The sequence below is a fragment of the Falco rusticolus genome, chromosome 3, assembly GCF_015220075.1.
Source record: "Falco rusticolus isolate bFalRus1 chromosome 3, bFalRus1.pri, whole genome shotgun sequence".
In the NCBI taxonomy this organism is placed as follows: Eukaryota; Metazoa; Chordata; class Aves; order Falconiformes; family Falconidae; genus Falco; species Falco rusticolus.
The window spans coordinates 46,600,438-46,618,692 of NC_051189.1; the positions used below are offsets into that span (position 1 = coordinate 46,600,438).

The window sequence follows — 18,255 nt, forward strand, 5'->3', positions numbered from 1 at the left end:
CAGCACCAAAGACTCAGCTTGAGCTTCCAGATGTAGGAGAACTCGGGCCACAGAGATACGTCCTTTTGTTGCCCCCTTCCTCTTGCAGCTCCATTCAGCCAAGAACAAATGAGGGAGAATCAGCATCTTCCTACCAAAGACAGCATTCTCCTTCTAAATGTGGGCAAAGGTGAACAAGCTTCACTGGTTGTCTCCTTGAAAGAGTGACATGCTGTTCAAATAAATGCAGATCAAGTGGCCTGCCAAGAACAAACAGTTGTAGACCCCTCCATTAGTCAGAAGACTGATTTTAATTCAACATGGAGAAAGGCACCCCTGAAGTCATTGATACTTCAGCATCTTCACCAGTTAAGCGTGGATTTTTCTTACCTGCTTGACTGTTTCCATTGATGTGATTAACTTCTCCAGCTGAGATCCTCCCTTACTGAAAGTTAATTCTCTGTAAGAGGGACCTCTGGAAGTCCCGGGTTGGCAGCTAGACCTTCTGCTACCTGCAGCTACTCTGAGATGAGGCTTTGACTGCAAAAATTCTAGCATTTTTCTACAAAGTCTGTCAGACCTACCGCTCACTCTGAGGTCCGTGCAAGTGTGTAGTAGGCAAGTTGATCCTTGATGATCCAGGAAGGATGGCTGAGCCTTGCAGAGCTGCAGGTCCCAGCGTGCTGTCCTGGAGCAGTGCAGGCACTTTGCCACTATGCCCTCAGCCCCTTCCAACAACTGTCCCAGCAGAGGTGTCTGAAGGAAGGAGGTTAAATCTGTACCTCCACAAACTGAACTGCCTGGAGAGAGGCTTGTGTGTAAGCCCGCAGCACAAGGAAGGCAGAAGGAAGCTAAATCGTGCTTCCTTTTTGGTTGCATTAACCCAGGGGTAGATTCCTTCATCTTCAGGAACCCTGGTGACATTTATGCAATTTTAACAGCCCTGGCTGAGAGGGGCAGATGTGGTGAGATTTGTAGTTCACTCCTGCCGCTCTGTAGCGGAGGTGCTGTCTGAATGTCACTTTGGCTCTTCTGAGCCACAATAAGTGGCTACGTTGGCTGTCTCTGGCTGATGCTTCCTCCAGCTCAGCTCCTCCAGCTATCCCTGACTGCTCAGGCAGAGAAGGTTTCCTCTGTCAGTACTTTTTTTAGCCACCTGATACAGAAAAGAAGGAAAATGATTACTTATGCTACAGTAATTGTGGCTCTTCCAGGAATGTTCTCCATAAAGGCACCACAAGTGGTCTGTTGTCCTTCGCTCTGAAAGAGTCTTTACTGTTGGCAAACCTGAGAGGTCAGACTGGGGCATCCTGAGCTTAGTTTGCTCCATCATGACCCTGAGCAGCAGCAGTTCCTGGCTTCCTTGGGCTGCACGTGTGCATCCTCCTTCTTTCCAAACCAGGATGCCAGTCTGTTTCAGCTTTCCCGTCTTCACACTTCATTCGCAGCTAGGACATCAGCTCTTGCCCACATATTTCTCTCCCATGGCTCTGCTTCCTTTCATCAGCCACAGCAAACCTGGCCAGCTCCTTCACATCATCATCTAAAACCCTGAGACAGGAGCGCAGGTTTGGGAGCAGCAGGGCTTCGGCAGCCACTGAAGAGGGAGGCTGCTGTTTCCCAGAGCAGCACGTTGATGGCAGTGACGCGTGTGATGGCTCTGGCCCCACAGCGTGAGTGAAGAGCAGGACTGGGAGCTGCCACTGCTGCAGACCGCGTTAGGTGGTGCGATGATGTGCGTGGCACTGTTCGGGAGCCCGTTGCCTTGTGCCACGGCCGGTAGCAGTTGGGGGGGTTCACAGGCACAGCCTGGATGGACATTACTGTCTTCAGAGAACTTGATCCTGCTCATGTGAGTACATGCTTACCTGGGATCTGTGTGGACAGCACTTCTTAAAGAATCACAGTTTCCATAGGGTAAGTAACCGCTTTTCATTTTGTTTCCTTAAAGAAATATTTAAAACCTAGGATGACTCTGTGATACTATTAAATCTGTAATCAGTTCCAGCATTATTATGACTCTAATGTTTCTGGGAGCCTTCCTCTGGTTTAAAATGGATTAATTTCAGGAACTGAAGCTAGATTCACTGTTCTGTATACAAGGCGCAATGACAGATACTGTGTTCTCAATATGTGTTCTCATTATTGCTCACTTATTTTAAAAGCAAATAACCATGAAACTGGTGTTTTCCTGCTCTGTGCTTGAACACTCTTAAGAAAAGTAAGACATGCAAGTTAGGAGTAGGAGGGTTATTGTTTGTATTCATGTCTTCATTATCCTTTTACTTCAGATATCAAATAATGTTTAAAAGCATTTTCAAGTGCACTGTTTTTTCAAATTTTTAAAGATGAACTGCAAGTTTCGAACAAAATATGTTACTCTTTTTTAATATTAAAACCAGGAATAAGTGATTTAGTTTAGGGTTTGGGACCTTTTTGACTCCTTAGGTGGTAGAAATTCAAGTGTTGTCTAGCCTGGAATTCTCTGAGTATTAGCAAAATTAGTGTTTCATGGATACTGGAAGATCTGATAAATTCTAAGAATGATAATCTGACAGATTATAGAAGTTGTATTTTATTGCTAGTTCCCAAGTAGGTTTTGGGCATGTGCATGTGACAGTGCTTTTTGCAACGTGATGCTTCTCTACTTCATGTAGAGAATAATTTGAGCTTTGTTATTCATTAAAAAAATGTTCCTAACTCATCTAGCAGAGAAAAAATTTTAGTAACGTTATAACTATAAGCAATTAGGAGAATGGTACATCTTTGTCCAGTATTCTGCCTCAGAGATTTTTCTAGCACCAAAAACTTCTGAGAAAGTTGGTCTAAAAATCAGCATTATCATGGACAACTTTTGTATTGTGTGCATAAGAAAACATCTTTTATCCAATAGCTGATTTATTGTTGCAAAGCATAAGAATTATTTTATTTTTTGTTTTCACTTAATCCTGTCAAATGTAGCAGATGTTTTCATTATTAATTCAAATTAACCCCCTTTTGTATGTATGTTGTTAAGCTCTTTGCTTGGTAATGGTCTTGTAGAAGTTGAAGTCTCAGCTAATTGTAGGTGTAGCATTGCCCTCATCTGGATCCACTGCACTGTGATTTTGCTATATTCATAAGGTAATGAATGAGAGTACCTGACCTTTCTCCTTCATTCTCTTCAGCATTTTACCTGCATCTGGTGTTTATCTTGCTTATTTACTCATTCCAGTTGCTTCAGTTTCCCCTGATACAATAGTCTTTTCATGCCCCTAATGGCCTGTCTTTGAGGGCATCTGCTTTTTGCTGGAGTGATTTTAGATGTGTGGTGAGAACTGAGTACCACAAACATTTAAGAGGAAACGTTGAATACTGTTGAATGGGTGTTATAATATTTTAGGTAGAATTTGGGGGGTGGGGTCCGAACAGGAAATAGCCTGTAAATACCAATAGTGGAGGGACCAAGTCCATGAGGACTTAGTCCATTACATTTATGTGGCTGTCTTAAATATTGTCTGCTTACTGTGAGCTACATTAGTAGAAACACCTGGATAATAACAGCTCTTCCTTTCTGCTGCAATAGTGGAAGATATTGAGATAGGCCTCACAGGGTAACTAAGTTACAAGAGCCTTGCTGGGAGAGGGAGTGAGGAGTCAGCATTTTCTCCCTGAAACAAGGAGGTTTGGGGACCTCCAAAAGAGGAGGTGAGGGTTGTGCCCCCTCTCTTGCTCATTAGTTGAAAACAAAGCGTTTCTTTGAGCACAGGAGCTGTTTCTCCTGCCTGTATATACAAAGTCCCAAATTAGTGCTCCTCAGCTGTCAGAGAGCTTCAGTCAGTTGCTCTGAAGCACTTTTGCCTGTAATAGATGTTCAAGGACACCAGCTTGCTCACGTTTGTGCTTACCAGCAGAGGAGGCTGGGGCTGTGCGAAGCTGAACTTGATACCACAGAGGAAGAATACTTTGCTGGAGTGAATGGGAAGTGAGATGGGAAAATGGTTTGTGTGGGGGGAAATATTACATTTCTCCGGGGCTCCTGCCAAATACCTTCAGCCTGCTGTGCCACGTGGGGGTATGTGCTTTGTATAGGGCTTCGCCCTTGCATATCTGGAAGAGCTGAAGGGGATAAACCTCCCCATTACAATGAGGTGCTGGACATGTTTTTTGTGTATACCTGTGTCATCCAGGAGGCCTTCTAGCAAGAAAAGGAAGACATGCTGCACATTTACAGAAGGATGGTGGCAGGGAAGAGGGAGATATAAGGGAAATTCCAGAAAGGCCCTCTGGATTTGCTCAGGCACACCTAGACTTGCCCTCTATCAGGATTTACCTGTAGCATGTATTTCATTAAGAGGCTTTATTATTTTTTTTACATTAATTTTATTTTCCTTTGCAGGTCACCTTTTAAGCTGCTATTTCCTGTATAATTAAGCAGAATGAAGGCATTAGGTTCTAGTAAAGTTGGGCCTAATCCAGAAATCTTCTCTTATTCAGTCCTTTCTGAGTAAGAAACTCGAGTCTGGGCCCAGCATTTTACGTGTTTTGCTGTTATATCTAAACTATTTGTGGTCTGTGGATTCTTTTTGTTTTGTTTTTAACTTTATTGAAAACTCCTTTACTTTTGTCTAATTTCATCTCTTTATGTGTTACTGTCCAGTGTAGCGTTAGTTGAAATTATGTAAGTATATTGCAAATTGAAGTGCATAATCGCTACTGATAATGCAAGAACGATTGATTCCTACAGTTTATAATTAACAGTACATAATGTTCTGTGCATGGGTTGGATCTGTCCCTTTTAACTTTTCCTTTCCGATTCTTTCCGACCCCGGTCTTGCCGCATCCCAGCCTTTCTGAATATGCTGGTTTCGCTGGAATCTAGTCTATTCTTCCTTTTGTTTTTCAGACCAGTAAAAATGGGAAGTACTGGATTCTGGTTTCCTCCAAGAAGAGTCAGCGGAACTGGTTAAGACCAAAATCTGAGGACTTTAGTGGGCAAACATCAGGTGTGCATTGAACAGAAGCTGCTTTAATCCTGCTTTAAGTATATGCTTCTTTAAAAATAGTATTATATATGAGCTTTTGTGTAATGTGTTTGTTATATTTGATACTGCATATAATCATTCATCCTGCAGTTGTGAAAGCACCAGTAAGAATGAGGATTTTAAGTGATAATATGTTGAGACACAAACAGGCAATATTACTCATAAAATTCTTTCAGCTGGTCTTTGGAAAGTGTAATATTTGAGGATCAGTGTTTTTTAAAGTTTTATCTCCATTGCTCAGTCTATATATCCACAAAAGAAAAAAAAAAAAAAAAGAACATGGTTATGTGCTATTCAGAGATCAATACTGAAGTTCTTAATTGCCTCATCTGTTGAGAAATGGTACTGAGATAATAGTGCATACATGGTTTTTAATAAAACACTGTCATTGTCAAGATTGGATCCACACTATATTTGTTCTAATGATACATTTTTAAGGACACTTAAACACAGTTCAAAGTCAGCTTAATTACTTTTGATCATAGAAGAACAAAACCTGAATTCTTCATCTGTGTGAATGTTCCAGGTTACTTCTGTTACAGTAGCTAGGTTGCCTCAAGTTTTGGAGAAGATAACGGTAATGTTATATTGGCCTGAATATAGGATGGCCTCCAGCCTGAGGTGTGATCTTTGCATCGAGAAAAGGAGTGAGAAGTCATCAGAGTTGTTAATTTAACAGTTAAGTCTCCTGTGCTGTTCCACAACAAACACTGCTTTTGGCCTTGCATCAAACCCTGCATATTGTCCTTCTGCATGACCTAATATCTTGCACCTCCCCAGCCTGATGCACGTTCAATTCCTCCCCATCTGCCCCCAGTGTTACCAGCTCATCCCTATACTCATTGTCCTCAGATATTCCCAACCCCTGTGCAGTGCTCCCTGCACCTCTCTGGCCCCACAGCCTCACCCTAGTTCTGGCTGTTGTCCCTCCCTCTCCTGCTCTCTATCCTGCCAGCTGTGCCTGCTTCCCTTACCCACTGGCTGGGCACAGAGACCACTTGCTGCTGAGCTCTGGACCCAGCATGGTCAAATTCCACTCCCTTGCAGCAGGCTGTGGAGGCAGTTCCCTTGCCCTTTGCTGCTAATGCTGCCTGCCCTGTCTCATGCTAGGTGTGGATTTGGTGGCAAGGTGAAAGGGCTTGTAGCCCTTTGTTACTCCATTGAGACCTTAGGTGCCCTAGCTGTGCATTGAGGGCCACAGCTGCTACACTGTCAGCTCTGTGTGGCAGGTCTCACGTAGGTGCCTGTGTGGTATAGATAGATATACCCTATGTAAGTGTAGATCAGGTTGGATTCACCACCCACCACCACCCCCCGCCATGAACTTCATTTGTCAGGAGAGATTAGGCTAAAGCAAGATTTCATTCTATATTCAGGCCAATAAGCGCAGAAGACCAGTGTATTCATTTACAGGAAAGCAAAATTAATTTTATTACCAGATTCTGATGAAAGCATATGTTGAAAAAAATCTTTCAATCCACAAAGGTATCACAACTTCGATGTGAATCAGACCCTCCTTTTGATTACATTGGTGGCTTCACTGAAGGCTTCGGAACTGGTCTTCATTTATTTTTATTGCAGAAAATTGTTGCTCCTGAGTCTCCAAATAACTGTTTCATTTTTCCACTTATGAACTAGATAGTTGATTAGCAGACAGAAAATAAAATTAAGCTGACCCTTTGAAGACCTGTGCATGTTCCCACTCCTGGAACTGATGTGTCCAGGCTTCGTCCCATGAGTGGGAATGAGTCCAAGACAAATCTGAAATCTTAGTAGTCCTTAAAGAAACACCTTAAAGAGGTTAATGGTTCCATATAAAATCTGGGGGAGTAAAGGTCTTACAAAACTTCTTGCTTAAAGAATGTAGCATAGTTTGACCTGCCGCTGGAGGGCTTTAGGGTTGAAAGGCAGCAGATTTCCATCTTGGTGAGCCAGGACTTCTCTCCTCTTGTAAAGACAAGGGAGAAGTTATGGGAACAGGGGAGGAAAAGGCATAGACGAAAGCATACTCTGTGTACATGTTTCAAATGGAGATGTCAGTCTGAAGATTTCACAAAATGCAAACAAAGAGGCACATTCCCATCTCCCTTCCCTGCCCTCCCAGCCCTCCTGTCCTGCCATGTATTAAGAAGAACACCAGCTGTCCTTCCTCCTTGCTTTCTTCCAGGACCACGCTGGGGCTCTCGCAAAGACCATTTAGTGTTGGCCCCATCGCACCTGGGCACTGCTCTCCGCTCCCCTCTGGAGTGGTTGGCTCCCTCCGTCTGCTGAGCCTCGGCTGGGGAGAGTGGACAGCTGAGGCAGGGCCCAGGCCGCCTCCAAGCTCTCCGGCCTTCCCTCACAGGCAGCGGGGAAGAGTCCGTTTTGTTTATCGGGGAGGTGGCGTTAGGCTGGAGCAGCTGCAGCCTGGTGCTCCCTGCCTGGCTCCCGGCTGCCCGGCTCCACCTGTCCCAGCAGCTGCTGGCTTCCCTTGTGCTGCTGCTGGGGGCCGTGGGGGCGGCCGGCCGCTGAGCCCCCCAGCCCGGCCAGGCCACTGCCCCGGCCTCGCTGCCGCCCGGCCCAGCTGCCTCTCACGCAGCTGCCCTGGCGCAGGCCGGAGCGGACGGCAGCTGCGAGCAGCCACACCAGGGCTGGGGGTGGGTGGGGGCACTTTTGAGGGAGAAAGGCCAAATTTTGGGGCTGTCTGGCCCTGCCAAACGCTCTCATTGAGTGCCATCCTCCCACCATCCTCCTCCTTGCCCCTGCTGCCACAGACCTCGCACTCGGCCCTTGCCACAACGGGTAGCACTAAATTTTGGTATCTGTAGTAGCAATTGTGTGCCAATGATGAAAAAAAGCTGTCAGCTACCCCTGACAAAGGAGGGCTGTTGAGTGCCCTGTCATGGCAGGTGCCCAGTTGCTACTACACGTTACCAGATGATGAACTTAAAGCTGTTCACCCGAGTCAGTCAGCAAGTCAGACATGAGCATCACGCACCTCCTCTAGCTGAAAGGTGCCGGTTTAGCTGGTGGTTTGCAGTGTCCCAGCTGGACTAAGAGCCTCCGTCCTGAGCTAGCCCAAACCTGAACACTTGCCGCCCCTGCAACTTGAAGGATAGCATGAGGAGGGTGGGGGTCTCCAGCACTGGGCTGTTAAAACCCTAATCTATCTAACCTATCCCTAATCCGTGGGATTTCTGCTGTTAATACGTTGTCTCTGTTAGCAGAGGGTAAGTTTACAGGAGAATTTCACCTGGCGTTAGCAATCATTGGCAATGTGTACATGTTGCGAGAGTAGATGCGCAGATGTGCAGGTAAGGACAGTGAGGAGGTATGCCCGAGAACAGGAGCTTTGCCCCCCGAGTCTGTCAGCATGGGTACTGCTGCTTTTCGTGCAGGTTTTCAAACATTTCGAGGCTTACAGATTTTCACTTTGATAACCGTGTGTGTGCATGTGTGCGTGTGTGCATGTGTCTGTGCAAACACCGCAGGCACGGCTGTAATTCCTTTGAAATCCGAAGCTGCCGAAAGCCGCTTGGGTAGGTGGGCCCTTTGCCTGATGCCTCCCATAATCTGACAGAAACTTTGCTGTTCTCCATCAGTGCTTGAGGGGAAGGTTGTGAGGTGTGATCTCAGGGCAAATGTGGATCTGTTCATCCTGAGCAATGCGTTTTAAGAGTTGCAGCAAATAGTGTAAAGAAACCTGCAGGTATTACATCAGACCAGCTGAACCTAATTTTATTTTTAAGTTTTATTCAGAAGCATCACATAGCAAGTAAACTTCAAAATCTAAGTTTAGTTACAAACTAGTTGTTTCTTATTTTTTTTTTCCAGTCCCCTTTTGCTTTCTTTTACGACCACATGAAACTTGAGAAGCCATCTAAAGCTAAATCATTTAGTGGAGTTGGGCAATTCCCAAGTGTCCAACAAGAAGGCCTGGTTTAGGCTGCGATGGCCACTGTCATTCCTGGTGATTTGTCAGAAGTAAGAGATACCCAGAAAGTCCCTTCAGGGAAACGTAAGCGTGGTGAAACCAAACCAAGAAAAAACTTTCCTTGCCAACTGTGTGACAAGGCCTTTAACAGTGTTGAGAAATTAAAGGTTCACTCATACTCTCACACAGGAGAGAGGCCCTACAAGTGCACACAACAAGACTGCACCAAGGCCTTTGTTTCTAAGTACAAATTACTAAGGTATTAAACTCTATTTATCTTTCAGATTATATTATCTATTTTATGTTGGCCATGTTAAGCCGTGTAAAAGTATATATTTGTGTACACCTTCAGCTGATTGCAGAGAGGATGTGTTAATTAAAGTATCCATTGGATTGTTTCTAGAATTCTAAATTACCTAAGTTTTCAAGCTAATGTCTTTGATTTTGTTTCTTAATTTGTTTTCTGCTTTTGTTTTCTGTTTGTTTGTTTGTTGTTTTGTTTTGTTTCTTTTTAATGAGCGTAGAATTTTCATTTGTATAAGGAATTGTCACAAGAAAAAGAGTATGGACTGAAAATTTTTTGGCTATGGACTTTTACACGAATACTTTCATACTTGCCCATATACCCCTGTTACAATAGCTAAAACCCACCAAAACTAAAGTGTCAATTTAAGAAAAATGGCTCACGTTTTGCTATATTTAAATTTGTTGAACTGTCTTTGTAGTGTCATGCTTTCAGTTAAAAGGTTCTGTTGCAAAGCACCCCTTAGTGTAGTATTTAGCTGCCATTAAAAAATGAGCACGTGTGTTTTTTGATCAAAATAATTACTTACAGAATATATCTGTGTTTAAAGGCATATGGCTACTCATTCTCCTGAGAAAACCCACAAGTGTAATTATTGTGAGAAAATGTTTCACCGAAAAGATCACCTAAAGAATCACCTACATACACACAATCCCAACAAAGAGGCCTTTAAGTGTGAAGAATGTGGAAAGAACTACAATACCAAGCTTGGGTTCAAACGTCACCTGGCTTTGCATGCTGCAACAAGCGGTGACCTCACCTGTAAGGTATGTTTGCAGACTTTTGAAAGCACAGGAGTGCTGCTGGAGCACCTAAAAACTCATGCAGGCAAGTCATCGGGTGGAGTGAAGGAGAAAAAACATCAGTGTGAACACTGTGATCGTCGGTTCTACACCCGAAAGGATGTCCGTAGACACATGGTAGTGCACACTGGAAGAAAGGACTTCCTCTGTCAGTACTGTGCACAGAGATTTGGGCGGAAGGATCACCTCACGCGCCACATGAAGAAAAGTCACAACCAGGAACTTCTGAAGGTCAAAACAGAGCCAATGGACCTTCTAGATCCCTTTACCTGCAATGTTTCTGTGCCTATTAAGGATGAGCTGCTTCCAGTGATGTCTTTACCTTCCAGTGAACTGACATCAAAGCCATTTACAAACACTTTGCAATTAAATCTCTACAACACTCAGATTCAGTCCATGCAGAGTTCTGCATCTGCACACCAAATGGTTGCCACATCGTTACCATTGGGAATGCCTTGTCCAATAGATATGGAGTCTGTCCACCCTTCTCACCAGCTATCATTGAAATATCCGCTCGGTACTACCTCATACGCAATTTCTATGCCTGAAAAAGAACAGCCATTGAAAGGGGAAATCGAAAGTTACTTAATGGAGTTGCAAAGTGGTATGCCTTCTTCATCCCAAGATTCTCAAGCATCTTCATCAAAACTAGGGCTGGATCCACAAGTAGGGCCGCTAGATGATGGGTCTGGGGAGGTTTCCCTTTCCAAGGGCTCCGTTCCTATTAGTGAACCTCTAAACACCCCATCATTGGACTTTTCTCAGCTGTTCAACTTCATACCTGTAAATGGCCCTCCCTATAATCCTTCTGTTTCAGTGGGAAACCTCGGAATGAGTTACACGCAAGAGGAGGCACATTCTTCTATGACTCAGCTTCCACCACAAACCCAGGATCCACAAGATCCTAGCAATAGTATAGGTCTTGGGTCTCTGCACTCATTGTCAGCAGCTTTCACAAGCAGTCTAAGCACAACCACCACCCTACCGCGATTTCATCAAGCTTTCCAATAGGATGTACAAAGCTGGCTTGTTACTGTCTATTTGTAGAAATGCCTTAGGTGACCATTTTTAACTTAGTGCCTACTATAAGACATTATAAATTCTCTGCTTTTGTACAGTACCAATCTCATGAAGCCAGTAAGAAATTTAAATTAACTTTTTTAAAATGTTTTGAAAGTGTTTATTCTCAGCTGTGTTTACTTTGGTTTTTTTTAAACAGTCTCATTGTATGGTTTTCATTTTCACTGCCAATTGACACATTTTAAATGTTTAGTAGAAAGTCATCCCAAGCAAACTCTCAACACTGACCCCTTTTTTAAAACTTTTTCAACCATACCAGCTGTTCTGTTTTATTGATGTCAGTGGTAGAACTACCACTTTTACCTTTTAATAGATTTTACTGTTTGCAAAGAATCCAGTTAAAATATGTATCACAAAGATTCCTGAAGATTTGGGGAAAAAAATCTCCAGTCTGTTTCCAGACAAATCCTCTTCCCAAATGGTGACACATCTGATCTGTTCTCTAATGACAAATCTAAATTTTTTAAATAAATATAGAATTCAGATTTTTCTGAAAACTTGTGTGTCTATATATAGAAGTGCATATATACACATGTACATATATATAGCATTTTGACTTGTATTGAAGTCATTATAAAAGGTGTTACGAATTTTGCCATTTTCTGGCTTAAATTTTTGTGGCCTGTTATGGATAATGGAAGAAAAAATATAGTTTCATTCTCTAAAATCATGGCTGAATAGAATTTCAACAGAGAATCTGCTTGCCTAAATGACAAATGTTTCAAGTTGAATTTGGAACTGTGTTGTTGTGCTTTCATGACTCTGGTAGAGGGAAACAGGCAAAATTAATGGCTGATCTTGAAATATAAAAGTGTTGTAATGTAGTCATGCAGACTATTTTGTCGCAGTTTTTGTTTTAATTCTTAACTTGCTGTTTTTTCTCTTTAGTAGCATAGAAAGAGTACTGTATAGGAATCTTCCAATAGCGTATTCACATTTGTAGGCATCAGTCTTCTCCCAGCTGCCACCGCCAAAGGGTGGGTCAAGTCCAGCCAGAAAGTGTGTATCTATTTTCAGTTCAAAACTAGTGTGCAGTCAGAGAGTGAATGTAAATTTGCAAATACCAGTTTTTGTTTGATTTTTTTTTTTATTGGAATGATCTTTCCAGTTGTGTTACATGGTGTGTTATGTCCTCCTAAGCAACAAGTTAGATGTTAATCATACTTTCTACACCTGGGTACTTGGTTAGGGACTTTTTGCCCATTGCCAAGATTTAAAGACAGGACTCTTAGGAGTGAAGTAAAAGCATATTGCTTACACCACTTTTACCTAATGCAATATATTCTATTCCCCAACCCCTAATAACCAAAAGAGGAAAAAAAAAAAAAAAAACCAGCCCTGTGATGCATGAAAGCAAACTAGTTTTGCTGTAATTCAACAATAATTCTTTTCCTTGTCATTTTTGTACAAGGAATTAAAAAATAGAAATCAAGTACATTAGTATCTCTCAAACAATAATGAGGATTCGTACAAGGTTTTAAGTGGTTAAACTAAATATACTTCACAGAAACAAAAGTTGCTCCCATTTAAGGAGCTCATGCTCCAGATGTTTTATCAGTAGCTCCTACTTTTTTTTTAATTCTAGGAGCAATATGCAGGTGTAGTTTTACTATTTTATACATATGTGTATTTAAATTTTATTACTGAAAGATAACATTTTTATAAATGTGTTTGTGTTCCAAAGGCATTAAAATAAGGATGTATTAATAAGGAAAATACCTTTTGAAATTCTGCCAACTACTCCTAAATTTTGGATTTAGGAGCACGTTATCTCAAAGGGGGCTTTGAGCTCTGCTTCATGACTGCTTCCTCTGGTTTCTGTGAAACAGATTGCTCGCTTACTTACATCTTTAGTTGAATGATTTGTTCAATATTGCTTTTTTTTCTTCTTCACCTTTTGAAAGGAAAGAAAACCACAGATGAACAGAGCACAAGGTGAACGCAACCGAATGTAACTCTAGTTTAAATCAGCAACCATAACGTGTCTAGGAAGAACTCGGGTTTATTCTCAATCCTTTAAATCAATCTGAGATGATGATAAATGGACTTAATTCCTCCAGTGGGTTATGTCCCATGTGGAGCCAAGCACCTGCAACTCCCGCTGCAGTAGAGGAAAGTTGTGAGTGCTCAGCATCCTGCAGCTGGCCCAGGAGCCTGGCCGGGCAGCACTGTCAGTCCCGGGCAGCCTCTGGCACACAGGTTTCTAGTCCATAGCGACTGTTTATCAGTCTCAGTTGCCACTTAGACTTCATTAAAAAACCAAAACCCAACAGACACTTTGCCAACATCCATTTCTTAGGGCGTAACCAGAATCCTTACTACTTTGTTCGTGCCTTAGCTTCCTGAAAAGGGATTGACATTTCACTTCGGAGTTAAGACATACATTTCACTTGAGAAATAGGGACCTCAGACAAGATATTGAACCTCATTCAGTTAGGGTTTCAGTGGGTGGCTGCACCGAGTGTGTTTGCCACTGAACTAGGATGTACAGTAACATGGAAGCAGACTGACACTGTAAGCAATACTACCACCACCGGAGTGCTTTTGAATATCACTTAGGCAGAGTCAATATTGGCCACTACTAAACTGCTGGTTTTTAAACCCTGTTTTCTTGATTTCAGATGGATTCTTGGTGGGAGGGGGGAGGGCTGGCTGATCATGCACCACTCTTTGTGCAACTTCTAAACTTCTAGTAAGGTTGTTGGGTTTTTTTTAAATATATATATTTTTGTGTACTTGTTGCTTGTGCTTTATTTAGTAGTAAATTGTGGAATAGAGTGATTTATTGTTAATTTGGCAGTAGCGGTTTTTAAAAACCATATACTGACTGAAACATGAGCCAGAGCTGATTGCTTTATTAAGCTAATAATGAATGTTAAGAGTACATATTTTCAGGATCATTTGCCTAGTGAGCTAAACTTGTATTATAGGCCAATATTTTTTAAAATAAAGCTTGGTCAACCTCTATGTTACACATATTACAAGATATAGCACTTTCAAAAAGAAAACCTAAACCTTTTAAGAAAATTTCTTACAGGTTATGCTTTTTATTATAAAACCTTTTATTATAATTTGTTTCAAGTGCCATTAGATTACATATATGTAGGCCTTTGGTATAATGCTTTGTGTACAAAATGGTAGACATTCTAATTTTAAACAGGTACATTTTTACAGTGTTTTCTTATCAATTTGCTATATTGCACAGAACCAGTGTGTCTTTCTAAAGGGTTTTACAATGGTTTTTACTAGGTTTACATGTTTCAAACTACACTGTCTTCTACTGCCATTTTGAATACCAGTCAAAAAAAATTAGGAGTTTGTCTTCAGTAATTATAAACTGTGTCCTCTGGAGTTCTGGATGGTAAACTATGGCAAAAATGTTTAACATGCAGTATTTGATGCAGATATATTTTTATCATATCCTATCATCGCTATGCTGCTGTCTGAAGTTAACTTAGGGCCTGATCCTGCATCCGTAAAGGTCAAGGGGGCAGGATTGCATCCTTCGTTATGTCTGTCTCATACACTGGTTTAGCAGCTCATCCTGTAGTCTTCTCAGTCTATAGATAAGCCTCTGAAATAAACATACCTGTCTGGTGTGTAGTAAACCGTATAGGCTTAGCTGCCCATCCTGCATCCTCCCAGTGTACAGTTAAAACCACAGCCTACTTAGCATCACGCTCAACGTACAAATAACGCCACAGTAGTTCAAAATGTGTTTGGATAGGCCCAAAGCTTTTATGCAATAAGGGTGTCTTACTTTTGTTGGAAGGCAGTGTCTTTTGATAACAGTTATCTAGCCCTGGAAGTGACACAGAACTATTGCTAATCATATGTAAACACTTTTCAGTATAAGCTTCAGTGGTACAGTTGAACCAGAGTGAATGTTTATCTCCTCAGAAACACTCCTGCAATATTGTTATATTGGATCATGCTGCTAATGTAACTTGGGATACAACTCCTCTCATGGTGCTACAAACCTCCCTGTCTCATTCAGATGTATTTTTACCCATAGAAAAAAGGACTATACTAGACCTATAGTTGTATGATATATTTTTATACTGTGACTTAATTTGTCATTAATGAACTTTGTGCAACACCACAATGTATTCATATGCACTTGCAAAAGTAAAATTTTGGACATGCAAATTTAAACGCTGACAAGCCCAGCTCTTGTTCACAAAAATAGGTGATGGCTAGTTAAAATTAAATGTGGGCTTTTTATATGGTGTGGAGTGAAGAACATACTATATATTACTAAAAGCCTTGGAATTTAGATGAAAACTGGGAAAAGTAAGATTGGGGAATGATGACACACCCAAACCTGACTTGGATTGCTGAAATTATATTTTTAGCTAGTGGAAAAATTGTTTGAACTTGTATGCTAAAATGTTTTAATGATAAAAGTTTTGAGTCAAAAATAGAGAAAAAAAAGAACACAGAAAACCCTGCATTCCAGACTGAATTTGTATATGTTTCTTGCATTTAAAATTTGCTATCCTGTGATATGGGAAATTGAGTTGCTTATCATGTATATGTACTTTAAAATGTATTCACAAACTACTGTTGTATTTGTATAAAATATAGACAAAAAGATTGCATATATATTTTTGTGTATAAGCTCTGTAAAATAGCAATCACATTATGAAGCTGCAGCAGAACTTCATTTTAAACATTCACATCCAAAGAAACAGATTATTTATTGTCCACATACCCTGATTATAAAATATACCTTGCTGCTATTAAACAATAGTGCTGCAGCTTCTTGTGGCCTACAGTGTTATGTTTGCTGTACAAAAATATGTGAACTCCACAAAATATATCAATAAAATTACAGAATGGTTTTAGTTAATGAATAACTTATGCCTGGCATTTCAATAGATAATCTTTATCTGCATGTTTGTGGTTATGATAAGTAATTACAGAATACATCCAGTTTTCCTGGGTGTAGTTATTCTGAGTTTGCAAAGGTATAACTGTCTTTTCTAATTTATGACTGGTAAAATGTCAGTTTTCCAGAAAATCTTAAAGCATAAGTATCTGCATTTTATGATTTCACCAAGGAACAAACTGGATGATGCTACTGTGTCTGTGACAAGACAGATCTGAAGGAAGCAATTGAGTTTGCCATCCAGTTGCACTTTGAAGAGCTGTGAGACACTGGAAGGTGAGTTTGGGGTTTCCATAGTGGGACTGCTCATTGAGGAGATGTAGGTGAGTGATTCTCCGTCATTTCAGATTAATGTAAGTCATTTACATCGATTGTTACATTTTGTAGGATATACTGTAAGGGTGCAGCATGCGCTAGGCAGAGTATGAAATATTTCCAGGAGAAGTACCATTGCTTTGATCCCGTAGATCTCCCGTCTGCCCATGACACTGCTGAAGAAGTCTGACTGTAATGCGTGGGGGGAAGAGGTGCTATGCAGCCAGGCGAGCAGCCTACTCACAACTGCAGAAAGTTGCCTCTCTGCTCGTTCCATGTAGTTGTTCCCTAGCATAGACTGTTTGCTGGGAAAGTAAAAGACTAGCACTTCACATTTCATTGCTGATTGGAACGTACTTTGTTAACATCCTCAGCATTGTCTGTGTTTTCTTGCTTTTGGGTTCTTCTCTTTTCCAAGTCTTGACTTTTTAGATTTCTTCTGTAACCTGGTCTGAGAGAAAAGCTTGTTACAGAGAGTTGTTGGCTCTTGCCTTTCGCATGCACAGACGTTTTTCCTTTCTTGTGATCCCTATCCCTTTCCTCTAAGCTGACATCACTTCTGCCTCACAGGTTTCTAACTTGCTTGAGAGGATTGGCCTTGTTATTTCAGGAGTCAAAAGCTGTACAGATGCTCTACAGTATGAAATACTCTGCAAAAATATTAATTCCCCACTCCCACGCCGAGGGAAAAACAAGCTTTTATGTCACTGTCATAGGTGGTCTCATCCACCATTACTGAATTAATGTTTCCTTCCAAATGGACACCCTCTAGGAACTCCATCAGCCTCTGTAATAAGTAGAATGTGATTGCATGGATGATACCTATGTTATATCCAGAGATCTCATGGTGCATTCCCTCCAGAGTTTTCCTTGTTAAATTGAGAGCCACAGGTGTCTTCCCTTCTGTCTCTCCTGTAACCACCCCTTTCCAAAACTTGCATAAGAAAATATAGGAAAATGGTACTTCAGTATCATCTCTATGTGGTCTCACTATTCTCCAGGAATGGAAGAGAAAGACCATTCTAGTTTCCCCCCTCACTCTCCTTTTGCTTCCCACATATAAGCATGCCCTAGAATAAAGAAATTTTTTTGGCAGAGAACAAAAGTGATGCAGAGCTGCTGCTGGACTAGCAAGAACTGAGCTGTTGGCATCCCTGCTTTGCAAATCAAAACACTGTATTAAATTGGATAGAAATTAAGTTTTCCAAAGCGGCAGGTGTGGTAGCTGGCACAGCAAAAGGGTTGGTGATCACAAACAGGCAGCAAGCAGGACAGCAAGATAAGCTGTATTACAAAATTTAGCCTGTGCTTAAAAGTTAGAGAAGTGTATTGGAGGATTAACTGCTGCTTATCATTTTAAGCTGGGGCCTTTAGCAAATAAACAGCAATGCTCTATTTCTGTTTTGAACAACAGTGGAGATACTGGTATTGACACTGACAGACACCAGCAGTAGTTTGAAGTTTCAAATTCCTGCTCACGTGCTATAAGCTCAGGTAATACAGTATAAACTTCCTCTGCTCCTAGTAAAGGTGTGACATCTTGCTCGGTATTTTTATATAATTATATTCATTTGTTGTAATGGTCTGTGTGTCCTCCAGAAATGAACATTTTCAGAATAGTATTTAAAAAAATATAATTGACAGTTGTGTTCCTCAATGTCATCATCATCCCACAACCCTGTCTCCTTTGGGAACATTTGTGTTGTAAGATCACTAGCTACAAAGCTAGTCTGCCTCAGAGGGGACTGAAGACATCAGCAATCACCTGAGTACTCTGGAAACAGGACTATAGTGATGCACACTGTGGCTGGGCTAGAAATCATTTGAATTGATCCTTGGTAGTTTGCCCATGGCACTGATTTTCGCTGCTGCACTGAACAAAGAAGAAGAATGGTTTAGTGTCATTTTCATATAAACCAGTCAGATCTCTGCTCACTGTGTGTAGG

The 18,255-nt window shown here is 41.4% G+C and overlaps 1 protein-coding gene across 4 annotated transcripts in view; it reads left to right on the plus strand.

Moving 5' to 3' along the window:
• PLAG1 (PLAG1 zinc finger) overlaps window positions 1–15,863 on the plus strand; it is a 52,640-nt gene extending 36,777 nt beyond the window's left edge. For 3 of the 4 annotated variants that reach the window (XM_037379093.1, XM_037379092.1, XM_037379094.1), the window contains 3 exons: window positions 4,865–4,964; window positions 8,817–9,175; window positions 9,771–15,863. In XM_037379093.1, coding sequence (XP_037234990.1) covers window positions 8,934–9,175; window positions 9,771–11,034 — 1,506 coding nt within the window. In that variant the 5' untranslated portion in view covers window positions 4,865–4,964; window positions 8,817–8,933 and the 3' untranslated portion in view covers window positions 11,035–15,863. Of the gene's footprint in view, window positions 1–4,760; window positions 4,965–8,816; window positions 9,176–9,770 lie in introns of those variants that run through there. The other variant, XM_037379095.1, reaches the window with a different exon arrangement.
• Window positions 15,864–18,255: the final 2,392 nt, after the last annotated feature.